Source organism: Melanostigma gelatinosum (genome assembly GCF_949748355.1).
Source record: "Melanostigma gelatinosum genome assembly, chromosome: 16".
NCBI classification, from domain to species: Eukaryota; Metazoa; Chordata; class Actinopteri; order Perciformes; family Zoarcidae; genus Melanostigma; species Melanostigma gelatinosum.
This window is the reverse complement of record NC_136649.1, coordinates 17,942,777-17,963,238: the sequence shown is the minus strand read 5'-3', so window position 1 is coordinate 17,963,238 and position 20,462 is coordinate 17,942,777. Positions and strand designations below refer to the sequence as shown.

Sequence of the window (20,462 nt, the reverse complement as noted above, 5' to 3'; positions counted from 1 at the left end):
TGTGCCCAACCAAGATGCAGGTGCAAGGAAACTGCTAAATTATGTAAAATGTCAAGGGAACAGTCTAGAAAAACATAACATCATATGCCAAACACAGGCAAACTGCTGTGTGAAGGAGGGACAGCAGTCATGCTGTGAATAGAACATAAGCAGGCAGAAGAGTAAAGTATGTGTTTGACAGATGCAGCCTAATGTGGTCGTGATGGTGCTTTTGTTAGCTTTATGTTGTACCTCCTGTGTGCTATCTCTGTCATTTTAAGGACATGCGCAGCTAAACAATCAGCTGTCATTTAGCTGTTCCTGTGTAATATGGCGCTTTTCAGCAAATCACAGCTGCCTCTGTTCATGCTAGCCTTTCTCCTCTCCCGTTTGGACACTGCTCCTTCTGCTGGCCTGTCACTGACCCAACTCAATTCCCCCAAAAAATACCACATTGTCCTCGGCCCTCATTTTTTGTAATGCTTGGCCCCTCTTTTCCTCACTAACTACATCACCCCGTGACCCCCCTCAACACCCGTACCTGACCCAAACACTCACCCTGCTTCCCCCCCTCCCAAAACAGCAGCCAGCAGACACTGAACAGGGCCGCCGCACCTCCTTGGAGAAGTTCACCCGCAGTGTGGTAAGTCATTTGGAGCTGGGGCTGTTCATATCACAAACCACACTGGCTGGCTCACTATAGTGGCTTTTGCAATGATAACCATATTACACTCTACTATGGCTCTTTACACCTGTAATAGGATGTGTATTTTGTGCAAAAAGATAACACGCTAGTCACATGACTGGTTCCAGCTAAGCTTTTTGGATTTTTAAAAAAAGCACCTTGTTGGTAGGGATTTTTTATTTATTTATTAAGCACTTGTACTTTCAGCATCTCAGCCTAGTGATGTGTTTTCGTTTTAATTGACCTTCTAGGGCAAGTCATTGACGGGAAAGCGTCTAACAGGCCTGATGCAGTCATCCTGACACAGCCTGTGCTGGAGAGGCACAGCCAGAGGGGTGAGCGCCACACAGGGTCCACGGCAGGGGCACAGACAGTGGAGCTGGGCTGGACAGGGCTGCTGTGGATGCTCTCACACACTGCTCCGAGGACTGCTGCCATACTGGTAGTGCAGCACTGGGGCCTGCCAGGGCGAACACCCCAAACAGCATCACTGAGGGAAAGACATTGCTGATAAGGGGAACTTTAGCCAACACACCACATGGCATGCAGCATACAGAATAAGCACATTCAGACGAGGGCTGCCCTCTTTTGTTCACTTAGTCAGCAAACTAGTTGTTAGGCTCTTTGTTAACGTTTGTATTGTTTTCATTTTATTTTATATACGTGTTTATTGGATATTATAAGCACATCTGTGGTGTTGCACCAATATTCTTTTGATTGAAAACTACATTTAAAAGCTATTTGCCACAGCATTTGCAATGAATTGACTACCGGTAGTTTTCCTAAACACCTGCGGCCAAGGAGGTCAAAGAGGCACATCAACACAGACACAAATCGACAGTATTTTGTAAATGTGTCTGTGTACTCAAAAGGCAGCCAGCAATAAATGAAGTGCGACGCCACCCTTTTTTTGTGGAAATATATCCTTTTTTATATCCTTAAAATTTATATCTGTTCATTATAAAGCACATGGCATGTCATTTACATTGTGTTTTGGTAGTGACCAGGAATACAACGTTGGTTTTTCCCAGAATCTACAACAGAGACTTTTGACGATATAACTTTTCATGCTTCATTACATTCCAAAATCTGGCATAAGGGCTTAATGTAGCATTCACACGGCACCGTTGCATGTTTCATTCAAATGTCTTTTGTTGAGGATTTGTTGAACAACAGTGCTTTGTAATGAGACTTGTGGAAAAGATTGATTTAACCCAGTTGGCAAATACTTTTTAGTGAACTTTCACTCTTCAAGTTCCAAACATTTCAGGCTGCACAGTGAAATTAGTGAATTCCAAAAGTCTGTGTGAATAACTAAGAAGCTTCAAACACAAACATGACCCGCATGGTTGTGTGAATCACAGTGATTTGAGCATTTACTTTACTCACAGTTCTAGCGTGCATAGTCACATGTGAAATAGCATCCACATGCTCTTTCGGCTTCTACCGGAGTGTAGTTTTTGAAGTTTCCAGTGCCATGGGTCCATCTAGTGGCGGTTAAACCACAGGACCAGCAACAGTGTTACAAGACTACATGAAACCGTGTTTATATTGACAGACTTTATGATGTCAAACCTAGTTGTTCTCCGACCATGGATGCAGCCTGCAGCCCAATATGGGATCATTTATGTTTTGTTGCTTTTTTTTACTGCATGAATATCTCATCTTTTGTTTTGTCAAAACAATGAAACCTGCCCACTTCTGTTTGGCAAAATGTATGCTGTGACTCTACATCTAATAATGGTCATGTGTTTTAATGACTATGGTGAACATGGTGCATGTTATTGGACCATAATGGAGATGGGGGAAGATGGCTTGACTCTCCAAAGACAACACACAGACAAGGAATAGCCCTGAACTGGTGCAACACTTCTCAGCGAACGGACATGAAAGCCATGAGATTCAACTGGGAACAATATTTGAATGATCATGGGCTCCGCGCACTGAACGTGAAAGCCTCTGTGGCTTTAAACTTCTTACACAGACAGAGGAAAGCACTTGTTATGAGGAGGCGTTCGCTTCACTGCTCCCCCATGAGGCCAGTGACTGCTACAGTGACTGACTAAGCTGCTGAATGAGTGTGTCACCTATTATTTTCTATTAGACCCGTTGCAATGAACTGTACAGGTCATATGAGTAACTATGTACCAAATGTTATTCTCAGCACAAACACTGACTATGTACAGGGTGCATTGTAGATGTAAATTGGCTACATTTCCTTCTCCAAAAGCACACTTTATTATAACATGGGCACATTACTATGCATGTAACATATTCAGGGCATTTTGTGCTTTTAGTTTCTCAATCAGCAAGGTGACTGCTGGCACTCCAAAACACTCAATCACCTGCTATCTATTCACGGGTACCAAATAATAAAACACTCTGGACCTGTCTCCTCTGTGCCACTCTTTTGTTGGTGTTTGCTGTTGAATGAAACAAAAGAAACCAAATGTGTCTGCTCTGTTTCAGCTTACAGTTGATCTGATGTGTTTTCTATTTGCAGCGTTTTGCCTAAAAGCTGTGCATGTGTTGTGAAATTGCCGGGTGGAACAGTAGCATGGTTTTGTCCAGGTTGAGCTTCAGGGGGTGTGTCGCCATCCACTTTGAGATGTCAGCCAAGCACGCAGCGATGCGTACCTCCACTTGAGTGTCGCCGGGGGGGTATAAGTAAGTGTGTCGAAAAAAACATTGTATAGATTGTAAAAAAAAAGTCTTAGTATAGTATGGCATGTCCAAAAAAGTCAAAGTATAGTTTGTCGAAAAAAGTAAAATATAGTCATAGTATAGCATGTCAGAAAAATGTCATAGTATAGCATGTTGTACAACGTAAAAAAAGGCATGGTATAGTATGTCGAAAAAAGTTATTATAGTCATAGTATAGCATGTAAGAAAAACGTCATATATAGCATGTCAAAAAAATGTTATAGTATGTCGAAAAAAATTATTATAGTCATAGTATAGCATGTAAGAAAAACGTCATATATAGCATGTCAGAAAAATGTCATAGTATAGCATGTCAAAAAAGTTAAATATAGTCATACTATAGCATGTTAGAAAAATGGCAGTAAAGTGTGTTGAAAAGTGATAAAGAAATCACAAAAGTGTATGTCAAAAAAGGTACTTCAAAAAAAGTCATACTACAGTGTGGCGAAACCACTAACAAAAAAGTAATTGTATAGTGTTGAAAAACGATCCATAGTATGGTGTGTTGAAAAACGTCACGACAAAGTCATAGTATATGTAGAAAGAAAAGTCACCCCATAATGTGTTTTGTAAGGTCAACAGGTTATACTTAAGTATGTTGGAAAAAGTCATAGTATAGTATTAAAAAAGTCATGGTATAATAGAAACGAAAAAGTCAAAGTATAGTAAGCAATAAAATAGACATATTATTGTATGTTGAAAAAGGTCAAACTATAGTTTATCAAAACAAATACGAAAGTAAAAGAAATTCTCATGAAAAAGGTCAGTCTAATTTTGAAAAAATATACGTCGTAAAATAAAGTATAGAATGGCGAAATAATACCACAAATAGTCACTAGTAAGTAATAATAATTCACTTTGATTCAATTTTATTTGTATAACTCAATATCACAAATTCAAAAATTTGCCTCACGGGGTTTTACAATATGAAAAACATACAACATACTCTATCCTTGGACCCTCATGCACTAGATGGTGTGCAAAATGACATAGTCAATCCACATGGCAGAAATGACACATAAGATTAACAATAGCAGTAGTAACACTATTAATAACAGAAATAATAGAAAAAATATTACTTCCAATAAGCAGCCACAGTATATATAGTATGTTATTTAATGATGATAATAAAAACAGTAATGGTAGCATTAATAGTAAAAGACGTGTGATTATTTGGAGCAGTGGGTGTCAGGATGGACCATGGCAGCAGCACCACCACGGTTCAGGTATAACCATGATCCATGGATACCTGTGAGGCGAGAAAGCACTTAAAAAGTCATAGTAGAATATGTCGAAAAAAAGTCATCTTATCGTGTGTCAAAAGGTTATAGCATTGTTAGTTAAAAAAAGGGCTTTGTATAATATGTAGAAAATGTTGAGAATTTAATCAAATGAAAGGATGTCCAAAAAACTACGGTATAGAATGTCAAAATAAGTCATGCTATTGTATGTCAAGAGAAATGTCAACTTCATGGTATAGTAGTAGGAAAAGAGTCCTCGTATAATTTCAACAACAATCATAGTATAACATGTCACTGTTTAGTCATAGCACAGTATTTAGAAAAAGCAAAGAAAAGAGTTTAGTTCGTGGACAAAAAGTAATTGTATGGTATCTATTGCAAAAGTAATACTATACTGTGTAAATTGCAGAGAATAGTATGTCGAAGAAATACTAATAGCATAGTATGTGATGAGAAAGGTCTCTGAGGCAAATTAGTGATCTGTGATTTTGGGCAATACTAAAATTGAATAGTATGTGGAAATAGTCACACCATAGTCATTTAGAACACAGTATAGTATGTTGAAAAAAGTGATAGTATAGTACGTCTTAAAAAACGCTAAAATAAAGTCATATTATAGTATGTCAAAAAATAATAAATTGTTAAAGATATAAAAGAATATTTGTATAATGATACAATATCAAAATTTCATAGGAACATATTTCATAAAAAGTGCCATAAATAATGTAAAAGTATTGCATTTCATAAAAGGTCATAGTATGTCATAAAAAAACGTATTGTATGGTCATATAAAATATTGTAAAAATGTAGTTTAGTAAGTCTTAAAAAAGTCTAAGTATGACATTAACAAATGTAAAAAGTCAGTGCAAATATAATACATACAATATTTTCATACCTTTTATAATTAAATAAATATCCCATATAAAAGTCAAGGCCTGTGGAAAATCATCACTTCATCATTTAAATGATTATGTATTTGTATGAAATTGTCATATGAATTCTAGACCAATGGCCGAGAACATATTTTGTTAGTGCAAGTGGACATTTTCTCAAGGGCATTCCTGAGATATCTCATTTACGAGTGGCACGGGCGTGACGACACATTGACTTTCACTCTTGACCACCAAAATCTAACCTCATCTTTGAGTCCAAGTGGAAGTTTGTGCCAAGTTTGAAGAAATTCCCTCCCTTCCACCTGCAGCTAACGTTCAGATCCGATATCCTGCCAATAGTATGTCTCTCTCTGCAGGCAGGCTATATTACGGTACTCATACATGACTTATACCAACTTACTTGTGATTTCTTAAGCAGCACCAACTGATCAATAAGAGCTTGCTGTGCTGGAGTCCCTTTTAGTCGTCTTGTTTGTACTTCTGCTCTCAATTAGTGTTTTTTCCCTTTTTGTCTGCTCACAGAGTCCGAGGGTCACTCCAACCTATCGATCCTACATGGTCTAGGCTGCTTCTGCCCATCAGCTGCATTTTCAAGAAGTCCTCTGGTCTTTCTCAGAAAAACGGCATTGTACATTACCATTCATTCTTTATTATTTTTTCTTTATTTTTTTCAGAACAATAAAAATAGTTTAACAAACAAAGACTTCTTCATTCTCTCCATTTCAACTCATATTTACAGTTGAAGATGAAACAAACGCCGAGCCGTGTCCATTTCATCGTCTCTTGGCTCCCTCTCCACCCCCCGCGGGCTTTGACAAGTACCCGGGCCCATTGCTGCGAGGTATACAGGCTATTCAATGATTGGTGACACACAGTTCGAAAGCAAACATCACTGACTTTTGCATTTAGGAGCTTCTCCCATTGTTCAGAACTGCACCACACAATAGGCCTGTTCATATACGGCAGCTAACATTAAGCAGGTTATGATTGATGAACACATGCTTTCACTTACTGGCATGACTTTGGAAGATAAAAAGACAATGACCCATCTCATTGTGGAGACACCACATACAAAAGAAGACAGGATAATTGAGAAGTCTCAGATCCATTCTTTGTCCAGAGGAGATAAACTGTTGTGTGAAGGGTCCCTGAGGGAAGCGAGGAAAGATGCTTTGAATGCACAAATAAGTCACACCAGACATGTAGGATTAATGGTTAGCTTCAAAATAACAGAGTGGCTATTATTACATTGTAGCGATACTGAATGAACACATGGAAGGACACAGACCTCTTACACAGTATGTGCAACCTATGGACCTAAAAGGCTTTTTGATATAGTACTGCAAGCACCTAAATGTCATGAAGCAATTAGGCCCTCTAAAGCACTCAACGGAAATGTCACATCATTTTTGATTTACAGTTTCCTTCTCATTAAGTATGTGGATCGGCGCAGAGTTATGTCTCTAGCAACAATATTGTTTTCAAATGAATCGGAGATGATTCTCACCGCTGTCACTCACAATCTGCTGAGACAGTAGACTTCAAAATCAGCAGAGACCAGACAAAGTTGAAGCTCGTTATTGCAATGTTTTCCTATGAGACTGCAGCATCCCAAATCCCTGGTGGGAGTCGATTATATTGGGATCATATTGTGGCGTTAGTGTCCCTCCTTGCCAACTGAATACAATCACATGAATCAGGACCAAGTTGCTGAACAATCAACAGCAGAGGAAATTAAAGATGCCTGAGTAGTTGTGGCTATTGTGCACCTGATCAGGACAGTCTGAACAAACCCAAGAAGTCATATGAATCAAACTAACGAGATCAAAACATAGAAATATTATACAACAGAGAAAAGACGCAACAAAAAAAAAAAGAAGAGCTAAATTACTGCGACGCATTGGAGTCTGAATGAGATCAGAGAGGCCTGGGAAATAGAGAGCAAACATCAGCCAGAGGCAGAAAGATTAAAAAAAAAAAAAACTTTTGCGTCCATGTCAGGGTATTAATACAGTAGTCCAGAGGTCTTCATGTAATAGTGGTGGATTTGAGCACCATGTTTATGGCGGGGGGGGGGGGGGGTCACTGGTCCAATCAGGTTGGAGGGTCATGGCTGTCAGAGCTGGTTTCCAGTGCAGAGTGGCAGGCTGGCACAGTGATGGGGATAATGACGTCTTAGTGTCACATCGGATCACACGGCAGACACACAGTCACAGAGCAGGAGTGGGCCCCAAATGCACCAGTTGGGCACAAACCGTCCAAAAAGGTCTGGCCTTTAGTGTTCCCATAGCTCCGTGGAGCTCCAGCACAGTGCAGAAAGGGTGAAATGGAGCTGGATCAACTCGCATTTCAAATGTTCAGAAGGGATCAATACATAACGTCAAGGGAGCAGTTGCTTCAATTAAGTCCACATGGCCTGTAGAAGTGGTGGATGTCTGTTCATCCGTTTCAGTCAGATATTTTCAGCCCAAATCAGAAGGGACATGAAGGCTCATTTGTTTTTTTTCCAGTGGAATCCTCTTCTTCACTCGTCATCCCCACCGTTGGGCCACATGCCGATATGCTGGGTGCTCCTACAGCATAGAACAGAAGGTATGGGTTAGACTCGCACGCAATATGTCTGAACAAGAGTCCACAGCCATGAGGTGAGGCTGCGAATATACCAGGAGGTGCTTTGAGCTAAATGCTAACATCAGCACGCTAACGCTGACAGTGCTAACATGCTGATGTTTAGTAGGTGTAATGTTTACCGTGGTCACCATCTTAGTTTAGTACGTTAGTATGCCAACCTTTACTAATTAGAGGGAAAACCCCACATGGCAACCCAGCCAGTATTTGTTGAGATAACTTAGTTTGGACCAACATGAGAACGGTGCAGGAGATTTAACATTTGCAAAGCTAAATTACACTGAAACCCTGTCTAATGTATATACAACAATGTATTTAGACGTAAATTAAATTTACGCTAATCAAGCATCTAAAGAATTTCTCAGATGTATAACAAAAAACCTGTTGCTTACCTTTTATTAATTTAGTCCTCTGTATCGGTAAAGACTATTTAAAGACTTCTTCATCTCCAAACATTTCCAGCGGCCTGTGGCAGTCCTTTCATTGGTTCCTTCATTGTCATACAAGTTTAATCCAGGGTTAGAGCAGAAGCAGAGACCTTCATAGTCCCAGCCGACTACTGATTCAAAAACAGCCAGTAGCTCAAGTTTGGGTCTGCAATGACATTCAATCATCTCCCAAATGTACTGTATCATTTATGCCTTATTTTCAATTTCTCCAGTGTTTTTTTGTTCATAGCATGTACGCTCATTCTGCTCCAGTGAGGGGGGGGGGGGGGGGGGGGAAACAAAAATCCCACTCCATCTTGTTTTGCAAAGAGACAAAGTCACCTGTCAAGAAATACTGACAGTCGTTCATAGCCTTGAAAGTTAATATATATATATTTATATATAAAAAAGGTGTTCATAAATTATTCAACAATGTTCAGTCGATAAAATACCACTTGCATTTCTGTCCTGAAATTATTACTTTGTGCTTTCTGCAAACAAAAAACATTGAAAAAGAAGCAGCAGATTTTTTGCCAGATCCATATTAAAAAAAGGTCTCTTTAAATCGAAACGGCTCTCTCTATCTGTGTCGGTTGGATATTCCGTTGCTGTGTGTGGCGGGCTCTTCCAGCTCATCGTCCTCAAAGCCGTGAAAGGTGGAGGTGTCGCTCTCCGAGGTGGTGCCGAACAGCTCCTCCGCTCCAGCTAAAGTCCCATCGTCCTTCTCTTCTACACGGCGAGCTGGCGCACAGGAGAGCAGAGGAACAGTCAAGCAAGAGCAGCATCATGAAGCCATTAATATATTACCCATCAATATAGCACCAGTATGGACGGAAACATTACCTTCTGTATTTATAGTATTCTTTGGATTACTCACTTTTGCATTGGCAGGTTGAGTAGGGAGACCCAGATTTACCCGTTTTCTTTAGTGAGCCCTGGCATTTATTACAGTAGTTGTTGGGAATACTGGTCCCACCTGGACCCTTTGCACCTAAAAAACAGTTGGGAGTTTTAGGGACAGTTGATTTTACCGAGTATGGCTGAACATGTCAAACTGTTTAAATACTATACTAGTATCAATACAAAAGAGATTCCTTTCAGCATCATTTGTGTGGATATACAACTGTTGTGCTTCTTGATTTAATGATTATGTGGACATGTTTTTGGTGTCCTGGGATTAGCTTCAGGTTGAACACTTTGATTTTTGTAATAACTGGTTGCGTTTGTAGAAATGCCTGTTTGTCATTCATTTGAAATGGCAGCAGTCAGCACAGCATTAGAGTGGAGCTATCTAACAGGACAGAATGTATGTAATGGTGAGTGATGGTTTGTTTGATGAAACCAATTGTGATTGAGTACAGGTGCACAGAGGTGTGTGACATCTTACGCTTGTGTCGGTCAGTCTTCTGTGCAGAGGGGGATTTAGACGCCGCTGAGCTCCTCTCTCCGGCTCTGCCCTCCTCTGCGAGGTGGGAATGGGTGTAGTGGTAGCTCAGTCCCGTACGGTTCCTGTAGCGCTTCGCACAGACTGAAACAGAGAGCAGATGTTCAGTCCTACTCCTGCGACTCGCTGCATTTCAGTGTCTAAAAATATGTTAGGCAACACGGCATTTACAAGTGCAGGATTGTTTCGATATGTTTTTATTGTACCGAGACCTTCACAAGCAGCACGGTGAGCTGGTAATGGCTTTAGGTATAAAGCAGCATAACTCAAGGTGACTCATGGAGGACTCTACTCTGATTCTGACTCCAACAAGGTGAGCACTTTAGGATCCGATTACAATAGCCAGTCAAAAAAAAACACAAAAAGTAATTAATATAGGGGCTAAATCAACACTCGTGACACTACCACTCAACAATCTATATCAACAAATATCCAGAAAAAACTACGGTTCAAAAAAGGAAACAAATGAAGGTACCTGAAGCTGAAGATTTTGAGTTCTGCTTTTGTTTGTATCTGTCTGAAACAGAGAAAACACCACGCACAGACGAGTGAAAACAGCGTGTGTGTCACAACATCCAATACTCCCTGCCTGGAGTTTCCACATACATCTTGCATGTAGAGGAATACCTGAGACTACAGTGGCACTAGTTCACCTTGTTTCTATCTAAAAGACAGGGCTGGTGATTGACTTTCTGACAACAGAGGCCGTGACTGTGATCTGTGTTTATTCTATACATATACAGCATAAAGCTAATAAGTAAGAAGACAAGTCAGACTATGACTCTTTTGGAACAGGTTCTTAAGGAAAAATATGCTCAATAGTATGTCATTCAATTGTCAAAAAAAAAGTCATAGTATGTCATAAGAAAGTCATACTGCAGTAAGTCAGAAAAAGTTCTTTTTTAAAAACAGATCTTGTGCTTTTCCCTGTTTTTTTTAGAATATGGACAAGAAAACTTAATTTTAGATCCAATACAAGGGAACTGAATTTAGTGACATTTATTCAAAAATTACAGAATTAACAGTAGATTTTGCTTTGATACAGTATATATCAAACTAAGAATATTATAGTAAAAATGCTCAATATTTGCTTGTGAAATATTATTGTCATACAGGATCTCACATTGTAAACTCAGCATTGCACAGTCAACAATTAAAACGGTTATGACACAAGAACAAACTTCATGTTTCAGAATTCATCTCTACTTACTGTCACAGACGTATGGCTTGTCCTCATTCATATCTGCCTTCCTGCGGCCTGAACCCCGACCCTGAGGAAAAAGAGTCATAGTAATAATTACCATTAGAACAATAACCATCATAAAAACAACAATAATAATCATCATCTATATTTATATAGTACCTTAGAAATATAAAACAAAGTGCTTTACACTAAAGGAAGATTGACATAGAAGTAACATAAAAACAGGGAGAATAAAACACTTGCACTTACTCTTCCTTTGCCCCGATGTCTCCTCTTGGGAGTGTTCGCCTCAAAGTCGTCATCATCATGGAAAGCATCTTCTGCTGCATCTGCCTCCAGAACCCTCTGAGGCAGAGAGACAGAGACGGGACAAAACCATGTTAACACTCTGATTAAAGCACCAGCTTGCTGGATTAAAAAAAAAAAAAAGAAAAACACGCAGATCAGCAACAACAGAGTAAAAAGATCAAAGTTCTCCACACCATCTGTGTTTTTTTTACACATGTTGAAATGCTCACATATCATACCGGTACTTAAAGGACCAGAGACTCTCTTTATTGCAGTTATTTGTTTATTGCCAGAAGCATGAACATATCAAAATGAACTCTTTGTCTCGAGAGGAGAGATGAGCCATTAGGCCTCAAGCCCCGCCTTCCTGTCTGTAAATTTAGTTGAGATATGACAGACAACAGCGAGCAGCAATGGTATGCACAGAGCTACAGCGAGCGTTTCAGACACCGTGTGTGACTGAACTCACCTGGATCTCCAGCAGGCTGTCCTCGTCGTTCTTAGCGTTGTTCCTTTTGTCTAGACCCTCTCCTCGTAGCAGAGCCTCCAGCGTGGTGCTCTGGGTGGGCAAGGTGTCCTTGGCCATGAGGCCGCTGTCTGCGCAAAGACAAAAACAGACAACACGATGAATCATCAAAACCATCAGGGCATGCAAACACGTGTCTATTGTTCCCTTCCACAGGTATATTATCCAATCAATGCAGTCGGTTTATAAACGGTCCCAGAGCTGCGGTGTGTTACAGTACTCCAGCGGGCCGTTTCTTCCCCTTCATCACCATCAAGAACCGTAATTGTGACAAGAAGCATCGGAGTCAAAGTCTCCGAGCTGTGTGAGCAGCTTTCTATCAGCGTTCATTTCCATTATGTCTCTTCTTTCACTCACACTAGACGTAATATAAAAGCATAAGGAAAATTGCTGTCATCTTTTTTTTCTTGCAACAAAATGCATCCTTACAACTAATTTCATAGCACTATATTACTGAAAACATTTATATTTCCATTTTGAAATAGCATGCATTGTCATTGAAGAGCTCTCAGTGATGCTGCGCTATGCAGACATTAGGCCGACTGCGTCTACAGGAATCTCTGAGGTACAATGTAGTTAAGTGGCTTATCGCTTTAACCTGAACACATCATGCCGATATCTCCTCCTACAGTTCATCTGAGGATTCAAACAAACAGTGTAGGAAGCAAGCGGGTTGAGCAGACAAAGCAGAGCAAACAAAAGCTTTGACAGTCAGTCGGATCTGCAGATGTTATTTACACAATCTCTTCTCCACAGACTGCTTCACGATCATCCAGTTGCTTTGTGGGTGTTTGAAAAGAGGACACACTTCAAAGCCCCCCCCCCCCCCCCCCCCGACTCCAGCTCTCCATCAGCCCTTCACCTTACCACTGCGCCCAGACTTTTTCAGAATACTGAGCATGAAGTGCTGAAGCGACAGAAGACTGCACCGGTAGGAGACATGGGAGATGGGCGTGAGGAGCAGATACAACAAGCTCCTCTAGAAATGTGCTCCCTCCACCATGCGGAGGCAGCCCCTCACCATTGTGTCTGCACACGTTGACTTTCAACTCTCCGCGACGAGACAGACCCCCCCCCCCCCCCCCCCCCTCCCAACCCATGGTGGGGGGGGCTAAAAATAGAGCCGCCAGCAGCCTGCAGCAGGGAGCTGATTCTGCATGCAGCCCCCGTCTCTAGCACACCATCAGTTAGCCTGCCGAGCCAGCGAGACAGAGTCTGGCTGCTGCCCTGTGCTGGCCACCTCTGGCCAGCTGCAGAACGTGCTCCACATAAGACGCGCCAGGTTAAATCAGGGTACGTTTCCCCTCCGCTGGGCACCGGCAGACAGCACATACAATCCGCTGTTGCTGGAGAAGGGACGGAACAGAGTGGCGCGGTCCTGAGCACACGCTCAGTGGAAAACAATAGGTTACAGTGGGATGTGTTTGGGAAACAAAGGCTCGGTTCATATGCTATCTCTCAAGTTGCGTTCTCTTTCCAGGCCCGCTTCCTTACTTTCTCAACTTTCCAAACATTCGTCTTTCCACGATGCAATGCAGACGTACATTTTGAACTAAAGCATCGTGATCGTGGAGATCCATCGAAACACAATGTGTGATTCTCTCCTTTGTCCCAGTCATTCCTATGGATAGTGGAACATCCCAGTGGCTATGCAAGCTTTGGGCACAGAATGGACCATTATCTGGAGCTCAGGATCACTATCACTACAAACACACACACAGAATGCATGGCTCAGTACGGGGAGGGATGCAGAGATGAAAGAGTCGTCAGAGTAAAAGAGACAAAACCAACCAGCGAGGGGGGTGGTAAGAAGAAAATAAGAGAGAATATAAAGGAGAGGGGGGCAAATGTGTTGAGTGAGCGGTTTCATGTGGCAGCACAGAGAAGGCCAAATTTAATTCCATAACATTTATTAAATAGTGTCTGCAGTGGCCGAACTCTGTCTCGCTGCTCCCAGCAGTGGTAAATCTAATTACATGTTCTACTTCTCGCAAAACAAGTTTACCAGCCGGGATGAACACAGACACATTTCATCCTCGGTAAAAATGACAGGAAGCCCGTTCTGCTCAGTGCGCTGACCACAGAGTGATATGCTTAGAGCCAGATTATTCCAGAGCATCACATGAGCTGAAGGAGGTAGTGGAGGTGGTGGGAGACGGGGGAGAAGCAGCAATAGGATCTTACCGAGCTGGAGGCCGTAGATGCCCAGGCGCGTGTCCGTGGCGTTGTGCAGCCGCCGTTTCTTTCTCCAGCAGCGGGCGGGGTACGTGTACATCTGCCCGGCTGCGACCCCTGTACAACAACAACAACAAGACGGTTTGAGCTGGACCACCGTGATTATAAAAAACAGTTACAGGATCTTTGCAATGTAGAAACACCTGATTAACAATTACAGATATGAAAGAAGAGTGCAAGATCTGCACATCATTGAGTCAAATTGTCACACTGACTTGATTTTTCGTTTTGTTTTGTTTGAGGTATCTGTATTGAGATTGACAAAACTTTAATTTCTCAGGCATTACTGAGAACAATATTGAGGCTGCTTGAACATAACTTAGTAGCCTCCAAATTATTAATTAGTTTCATCGTGTTTACCCACCAGGGCTGCGGTGATGTCGTTCCATCCAGATGTAGCAGTTGTTCTGGGCCACGCCGGTCTGCGAGTCCAGGAATGGCAGGCGGACGCTGCGTTCAGCACACAGGCGCGCATTGTAACTGCGGCACTGCTCAATGGCGTCCTTGTAGAACTGGTCGCCCAACCTGCGGGGCGGGTAACGTTATCAGCAGAGGTCACTGACACGGGACGATGCGATTGACACAGTGGCTTACAGAATAACCAGAATGTGATCACATTCAGAATCTCTTGATGTGCAGATGAGCCTTTTCATCATGCATGTATGCCGCCTTGATAATTGTCTGTTTCTTTGCTACAGATCATTAAATCAGTGAGCCGAGTCAGCTACAAGATTTGTATGCCTTAGAAATGCCCCTCAACCCAAATAATGCCGTTAACGTCGGCTCAAACTTCTAATCTTCAAACTTCTTGTTCAATGAGAGTCTCAAACCGACAGCTGAGCTTCTCGCTGCTCTTCCAGCGTGCCATCGGGAAGTTACAACACTGCTCCCACTCCTTAGGTTAAACATGTTATTCCCTCTTTGTCTGATCTGATTCTAGATCGGCTGTGAGCGACGGCGGCATTGACTGAGTTACGCTACAAAAACATAGAATCTGGTGTCTGATACAAAGTCACTCCTCCGATCAGCAAGCAGCTGAGACTCTCCCACTTTAGTTCCACTTTTCTTAGCACCACTGAGATTTTGGCAGTCCCTCCGGGTTTCAATGTTAATATTCAGAGTGAAATGGGGGGGGGGGGGGGGGAGGCTATTTCACAGTCAAGCCCTCAATCGCTGCCACACGCCTGGTATGGTAATTAGCCTACTTAATTAATCTCAGTAGAGAGCATAGCACACGGGCAGGTTCTAATTTGACGACATCAAAGATGGGGGTAAATGCTGCAACTCTGAAATCATAGCAAGGTACTTTGTGTGTGATTTCCACAGTCTGCTGTTATATCACAGGGGCAGCAGGGCAAATCAGAGCTACTGGTTCTCCAAGCATGAACATCTCCACACACACATAATGAAGTTCCTCCACGTGTTCTCAATTACATTAGGAAGACGGCCATTTTGAAGTGAAACTTAATGAGCTCCGAGTCAAGCATGGAATCTTCAAACTAGAGGTGGGAGCCTGATTTGTCAGCGTCTTCCAGGTCCCGCTCTCCCTCCCTCTCTCCATATTTACTCCCGACACCCTCGATGAGACAACGTCCAGCAGATGAACAGCCATGTCAGGAATGCTGTCCCGCACAAAGCCCACTGCTCTGCGGTTCAGACAAAGCCACAGTGTGCGAGGGTTCTGGGAAAGAGAGCGCTTCGTGTCAGTGTGACCGAGAAGAGTAAACACTCGCAGGCACAGCGCGAGTGCAGGGAGGAAAGGTGTGAGAAAGACGATGGAGAGAGAGAGAGAAGTATGAAAACACGACAGGGTTCAAAAAGGCAAGATGGTGATAAAAGGAGGTTAAAAGCCGACAGGCAGATCATTACTTATAACTACGGGACTTTGTTTTTCCTTCCTGGTGTTACACTCGTACCAAGATAATGGCTTTATTGTCGTTAATAATCATATCACTACTACACTCTGCCTTCTAAAGACGTCTTACAGTTTCTGAGACGTCCCTGCACTCTCACCCTTAAAGAGGCAGGAATGTTTACAACAGGAATCACAACAGGCATCACAACAGGGATTTACTCAAAACAGATTGGCCACAAAGCTGAACACTCAAGTTGAGATGTTGGATATCTTCACCAGTAGCGTGCTCAAGGATTTCTTTTAAAAGACAAGTGTTTGGCTCACAAAAACATCTTGATCTGTACCATTATGTGCTCTGTCGTTTCCAGCAGTAAATCCCCATCAAACTAACCCGTTTGCTTCACTGCTATTCCCCAATATCAATACTTTGATGAGACGCAGAGTGACGTGGCCGTTTACGAAAAGCAGACCAGTGCACGCTCAAAGGGTACACGCGGTAAAGTGCCAAGAAGCTCTCGACTACGACTCGAGTTGAACAAACCGAGAGAGGATGTAGATCCGTCTCAAGTGGAATGTGCAGGGAACGGTTGGAAGGGAGTGAGGGAGAACAAACGAGGGTGCCGTGTGTCCGTGCATCGACACGCTCGCCATCGCAGCCCCGCCGCTCCGAGCAGCAGGTGCACTGGTTTTGGCGAGAGATCTTTGCGACACTTGCAATGAGTGACTAGACCCACACATCCAACGAGACAGAGGGGGGGAGAGAGTGTCACACCTATATCAGCACACAACCTCTCCCCTCCCGTCTGCTTTGAGGCACATGTTCTGTTTTTACACTCTCCTTTGAAATGGAAGACATTGAAGTGGTTAAGACTAATCCCACGGAATTGAGCAACATCACTAAATCAATGTCAGTTGAGTCAAAAAACACAAGCAATCTGACAATCATACAGATTTTTAACCAACCCTTACTTGGAAGAGGAAAAACAAAAGGCAAACAGTCAAGTTATTATTTAAACTGTGTGCTCTAAACATCCATCAAAGGTTTACAGAGCAGCTTCCTGGTTCACTTTGACCTACCGTACTCGCTGCACATATGCGCACACACTATTTCCTGTGCAATGACGGATTATTACAATCATTTCAAGTGCACTCTCTTTCAGTTTCACTTTCAAATACAGTGGTTTAGATCGGGGGTTCCCAACCTTCCTGAGCCCATAAAACAAAATAGTGTTGACTTTCAATTTGTCTGCTTTCCTCTTTTGCGAATAAACCCCTTAAATTCATCTTGCCACCACCTGAGGGGTCAGAACCCCCGGGTCCAGAAACACAGGTTCAGATAATCTCTTGGCTTGTGTACAAACTGTCTGATCGCTTGAATGCTCATTTCTTGCACCATTGATTTTATTTTTGTGTGAGTTCCCTGTGTTCCCAGATCGCAACAATTACTTTTGTGAATCCAGTTCCACACAAAACTGATAGAAATTATATTTTAAAAACACCACCCAAGCTGTAATAAACCCTAATTATCCTGTAAAATGTAGCTCTGCCTGGAGGCGGCAAACTAAACTGTGGTTTTAGGGCTTAAAGAGGTGCCTCAGAGGTATGTGCCACACATCCTCAATATCTTCCAGTTGAGTGGAGAAGGTGAGTGTGTACGCATGAGGGCGAGGAACAGAAGCAAATCTTGAGGCCAGTGGGGCCTCCGCTATCACAGCGTTTCTGTCAACGGTTTGTTTTGTCACATGACTGCGACCATAATGTGAGCGCGTGTCAACACCTAATTTGCATATCTGACGACAAACCACTTTTGCAGGAGTGTAGCGCACAGGGGCAAAGTGGTCATGAGCAGTCGTGTATAAACTCCAGCGTCTAAATTCAAAATGGTCCAGCAGCACTGGAAATAATAATATAATAATATAATATCTGACGTGAAGAATAAATGAGAATAAAAATCTGATCTACAAACACAACTTCAGCTCTCAGGAGGTTTCTCAAATGTGCAGGTGCACTGCTCCTTCACAGGAAGCTAGAGCCACCACATAACAAGCGAGGGGGAGGAGGAGGGCGGCCTACAGAGCGACTGCATCCTGACAACAACCGCTGATTACACCAATCAGAGCAACACAGTCTGGGTGAGGGCAGGAGTAAAACCAGACCATACACCTCCACACTGCAGTGCCAATAAACAGCAGGCCCGACTCACTCAAAGTCTACCCAGCGCCAATGGCATGGTAGTTGATGAATGGGGAAGGAGCTCGCCGATGTAATATCAGGAGAGCTGTGGCTGGAAGATGTGTCCCAACTCCAGCTGTGGCTAAAATTTTAATGAGCAGCTTTGTGAGCCTCTTTTTTTTTTTTTAATCAAATATTCCAGACTCCATTTTAATCAGCAGATTCTGGAGATTACTGTCCTCCCATGCTCATAGGAGGGACAGACCTCACACGAGCGTGCACAGGCTTGCACCGCCGCAGCTTCATCCGCCACTCTACAACAAAGTCAAACCAGCGTTTAATTTCCCTGAAGTGAATCATCTTAATACAAAAAAGGGTCAAAATGGTCCACAGGAGCAACATCCAATTAGTGTCAAGTGTGACTAATTATAATCCGACAAACGTGTGAAATAAAGTCAGAAACCCGCGACAGAGGCTAATTATAACACACCGAAACACTTCATTAAGCACAGTTTATAGCAAGGAGTCATTCCACATCAGAATGCTAAAGCATCTCTGAGATGAAACAGCAGCTTGACAGTAGACACACGCTGAAGCTTGTTGGGACACAAGAGAGGGAAATAGTCCAACGAGGTAATAATGGAAATGTACTTTCCAATAATAATCCTGCTCATCTAACATTGGTCACTTCAACTTCCGAGTGCTTCACTGGGCTGTTCAGGAGCAAACAGAGGGAGGCTGTGATTGCATTGGGCAAAATTATCCTCTGCAGAAAATGTCAACGTCCAATGGGAATAAATAGTTTGAACAGGTATCCAAATAAAATCATTCTACATGTTTCCCCCATCGTAACAATGGCACAATAACAATTGCAACAGTGTGGGTGGATGTGTGGTCCACTCCTTGTGCTTACAGTCCACGGAGGTGCCAGGGTACCTCCGTGGCGGAGCAGATGGTTCTCCTGCTTGTGCCCAACACTTCCTCTCTGTCGGCGCATCTCTCTGACAGATGGGCCCAGGATCCCGGACACAAGCTAATCTCCAGCACTCCTCCACTTAAAGGCACAGTGAAGTGCCTGCTCTACCTCCACAGGACTGTGGAGGTAGAGCAGAGCCGCGATGATGATGAGAACACAGCAATACAGGCGGACCGATTTAGTCACGTCCAACTGAATGTGCGTGTCAGCAAACGCAACACATTAGTGTAAATATTAAAGAAAATATGACATGAAGCAGGAGGCAAACGGGGTCTAACTTACAGTAATATGCTAACGAGTGGAATTGGTGAAACAATACAGTAGAACAAAGGCGAAATGGAGAAATAGGTGGAGCATTTCTTTGAAGTTGAAGGATAAATACGACTAAAGCACGGGCTATTTGAGCACAGAGTGACAAGCTATTTCCAACGGCGGACTCTAATTGCTGTCACTTTAGTCGATTTCGCCAGCAAGCATGCAAATACAAAATGCCTCCTCCCTTGCTTTACCGGGTCCTGACCACGTCTGCGCTCGGAGGAGCCAAAGTTGACATGTCGACAATCCACACAAACTATAAACGACTTTCGGAATGTCAGATGATATTCCCCCGCTATGCCCAACCGAGCACGAAGAAAATCGGCTTTTAATTATTCGGTGCAGCGCGAAGGCACGTTGTCGACAGTTTCCAAATAAATGTACAGCCCAGGAAAGACGACACTCTGTTGTGCTGAAGCCGTACGGAGGAAAAGCTCATCTAGTGCAGTCAAAATGCCAGGTAGTCGAACGCACATGTTTCAGACTAAATGTTAAAACGCTGTGGAATAAAATAACTATGCGAGGCTACTTTGCCATGCAAGAAGTACACAAAAACGAATTTAGACAGCCTAATTAGTGAAATGCACACGGCTGGAAAACACATGCACGAACAGCCAGTTTTAATGTACAAGTTGGCAACAAAGTAATTGTTCACAATGTCCTAAATGTCTTTAATTACTTACGCTTTTAGTGGATTCTGAATGACAGCCGCCATTTTGCTACAATGTAATGCAATATCGGCGTCTTGCAGTTCTGAGGGAAACCTACAGGAGTTGACCAATCAGAGCTCGGGGTGAAATCGTGGACCAATACATCTGCAGCATACGCGGATGGGGCGTGGCTTCATGGGGTAAACTGTCAAAATTATTTTAAAGGGTTTTCCCTTGTAT

The 20,462-nt window shown here is 42.6% G+C and overlaps 2 protein-coding genes across 3 annotated transcripts in view; one reads left to right on the top strand and one right to left on the bottom strand.

The window, feature by feature from the left end:
• LOC306789905 (regulator of G-protein signaling 6-like) overlaps nucleotides 1-2,993 on the top strand; it is a gene marked incomplete at its 3' end in the record, with an annotated part of 31,803 nt that extends 28,810 nt beyond the window's left edge. Inside the window, exon 16 of one of the 2 annotated variants that reach the window (XM_079285988.1) lies at nucleotides 916-2,993. In XM_079285988.1, the coding sequence (XP_079142114.1) occupies nucleotides 916-966 (51 nt within the window). Of the gene's footprint in view, nucleotides 1-562; nucleotides 683-915 lie in introns of those variants that run through there. The other variant, XM_079285987.1, reaches the window with a different exon arrangement.
• Nucleotides 2,994-6,178: 3,185 nt separating this feature from the next.
• Nucleotides 6,179-20,288, bottom strand: LOC306790817 (zinc finger protein DPF3-like). The gene is made up of 11 exons (XM_079287330.1): nucleotides 20,256-20,288; nucleotides 14,619-14,779; nucleotides 14,204-14,311; nucleotides 11,963-12,090; nucleotides 11,455-11,550; nucleotides 11,212-11,272; nucleotides 10,477-10,518; nucleotides 9,945-10,085; nucleotides 9,435-9,548; nucleotides 8,522-9,298; nucleotides 6,179-8,074 (listed from the first exon to the last, which is right to left on the bottom strand). Exons 1-10 carry the CDS (start codon nucleotides 20,285-20,287, stop codon nucleotides 9,138-9,140), a joined length of 1,044 nt encoding a protein of 347 aa, XP_079143456.1. The 5' UTR covers nucleotide 20,288; the 3' UTR covers nucleotides 6,179-8,074; nucleotides 8,522-9,137.
• Between the last annotated feature and the right edge of the window lie 174 nt (nucleotides 20,289-20,462).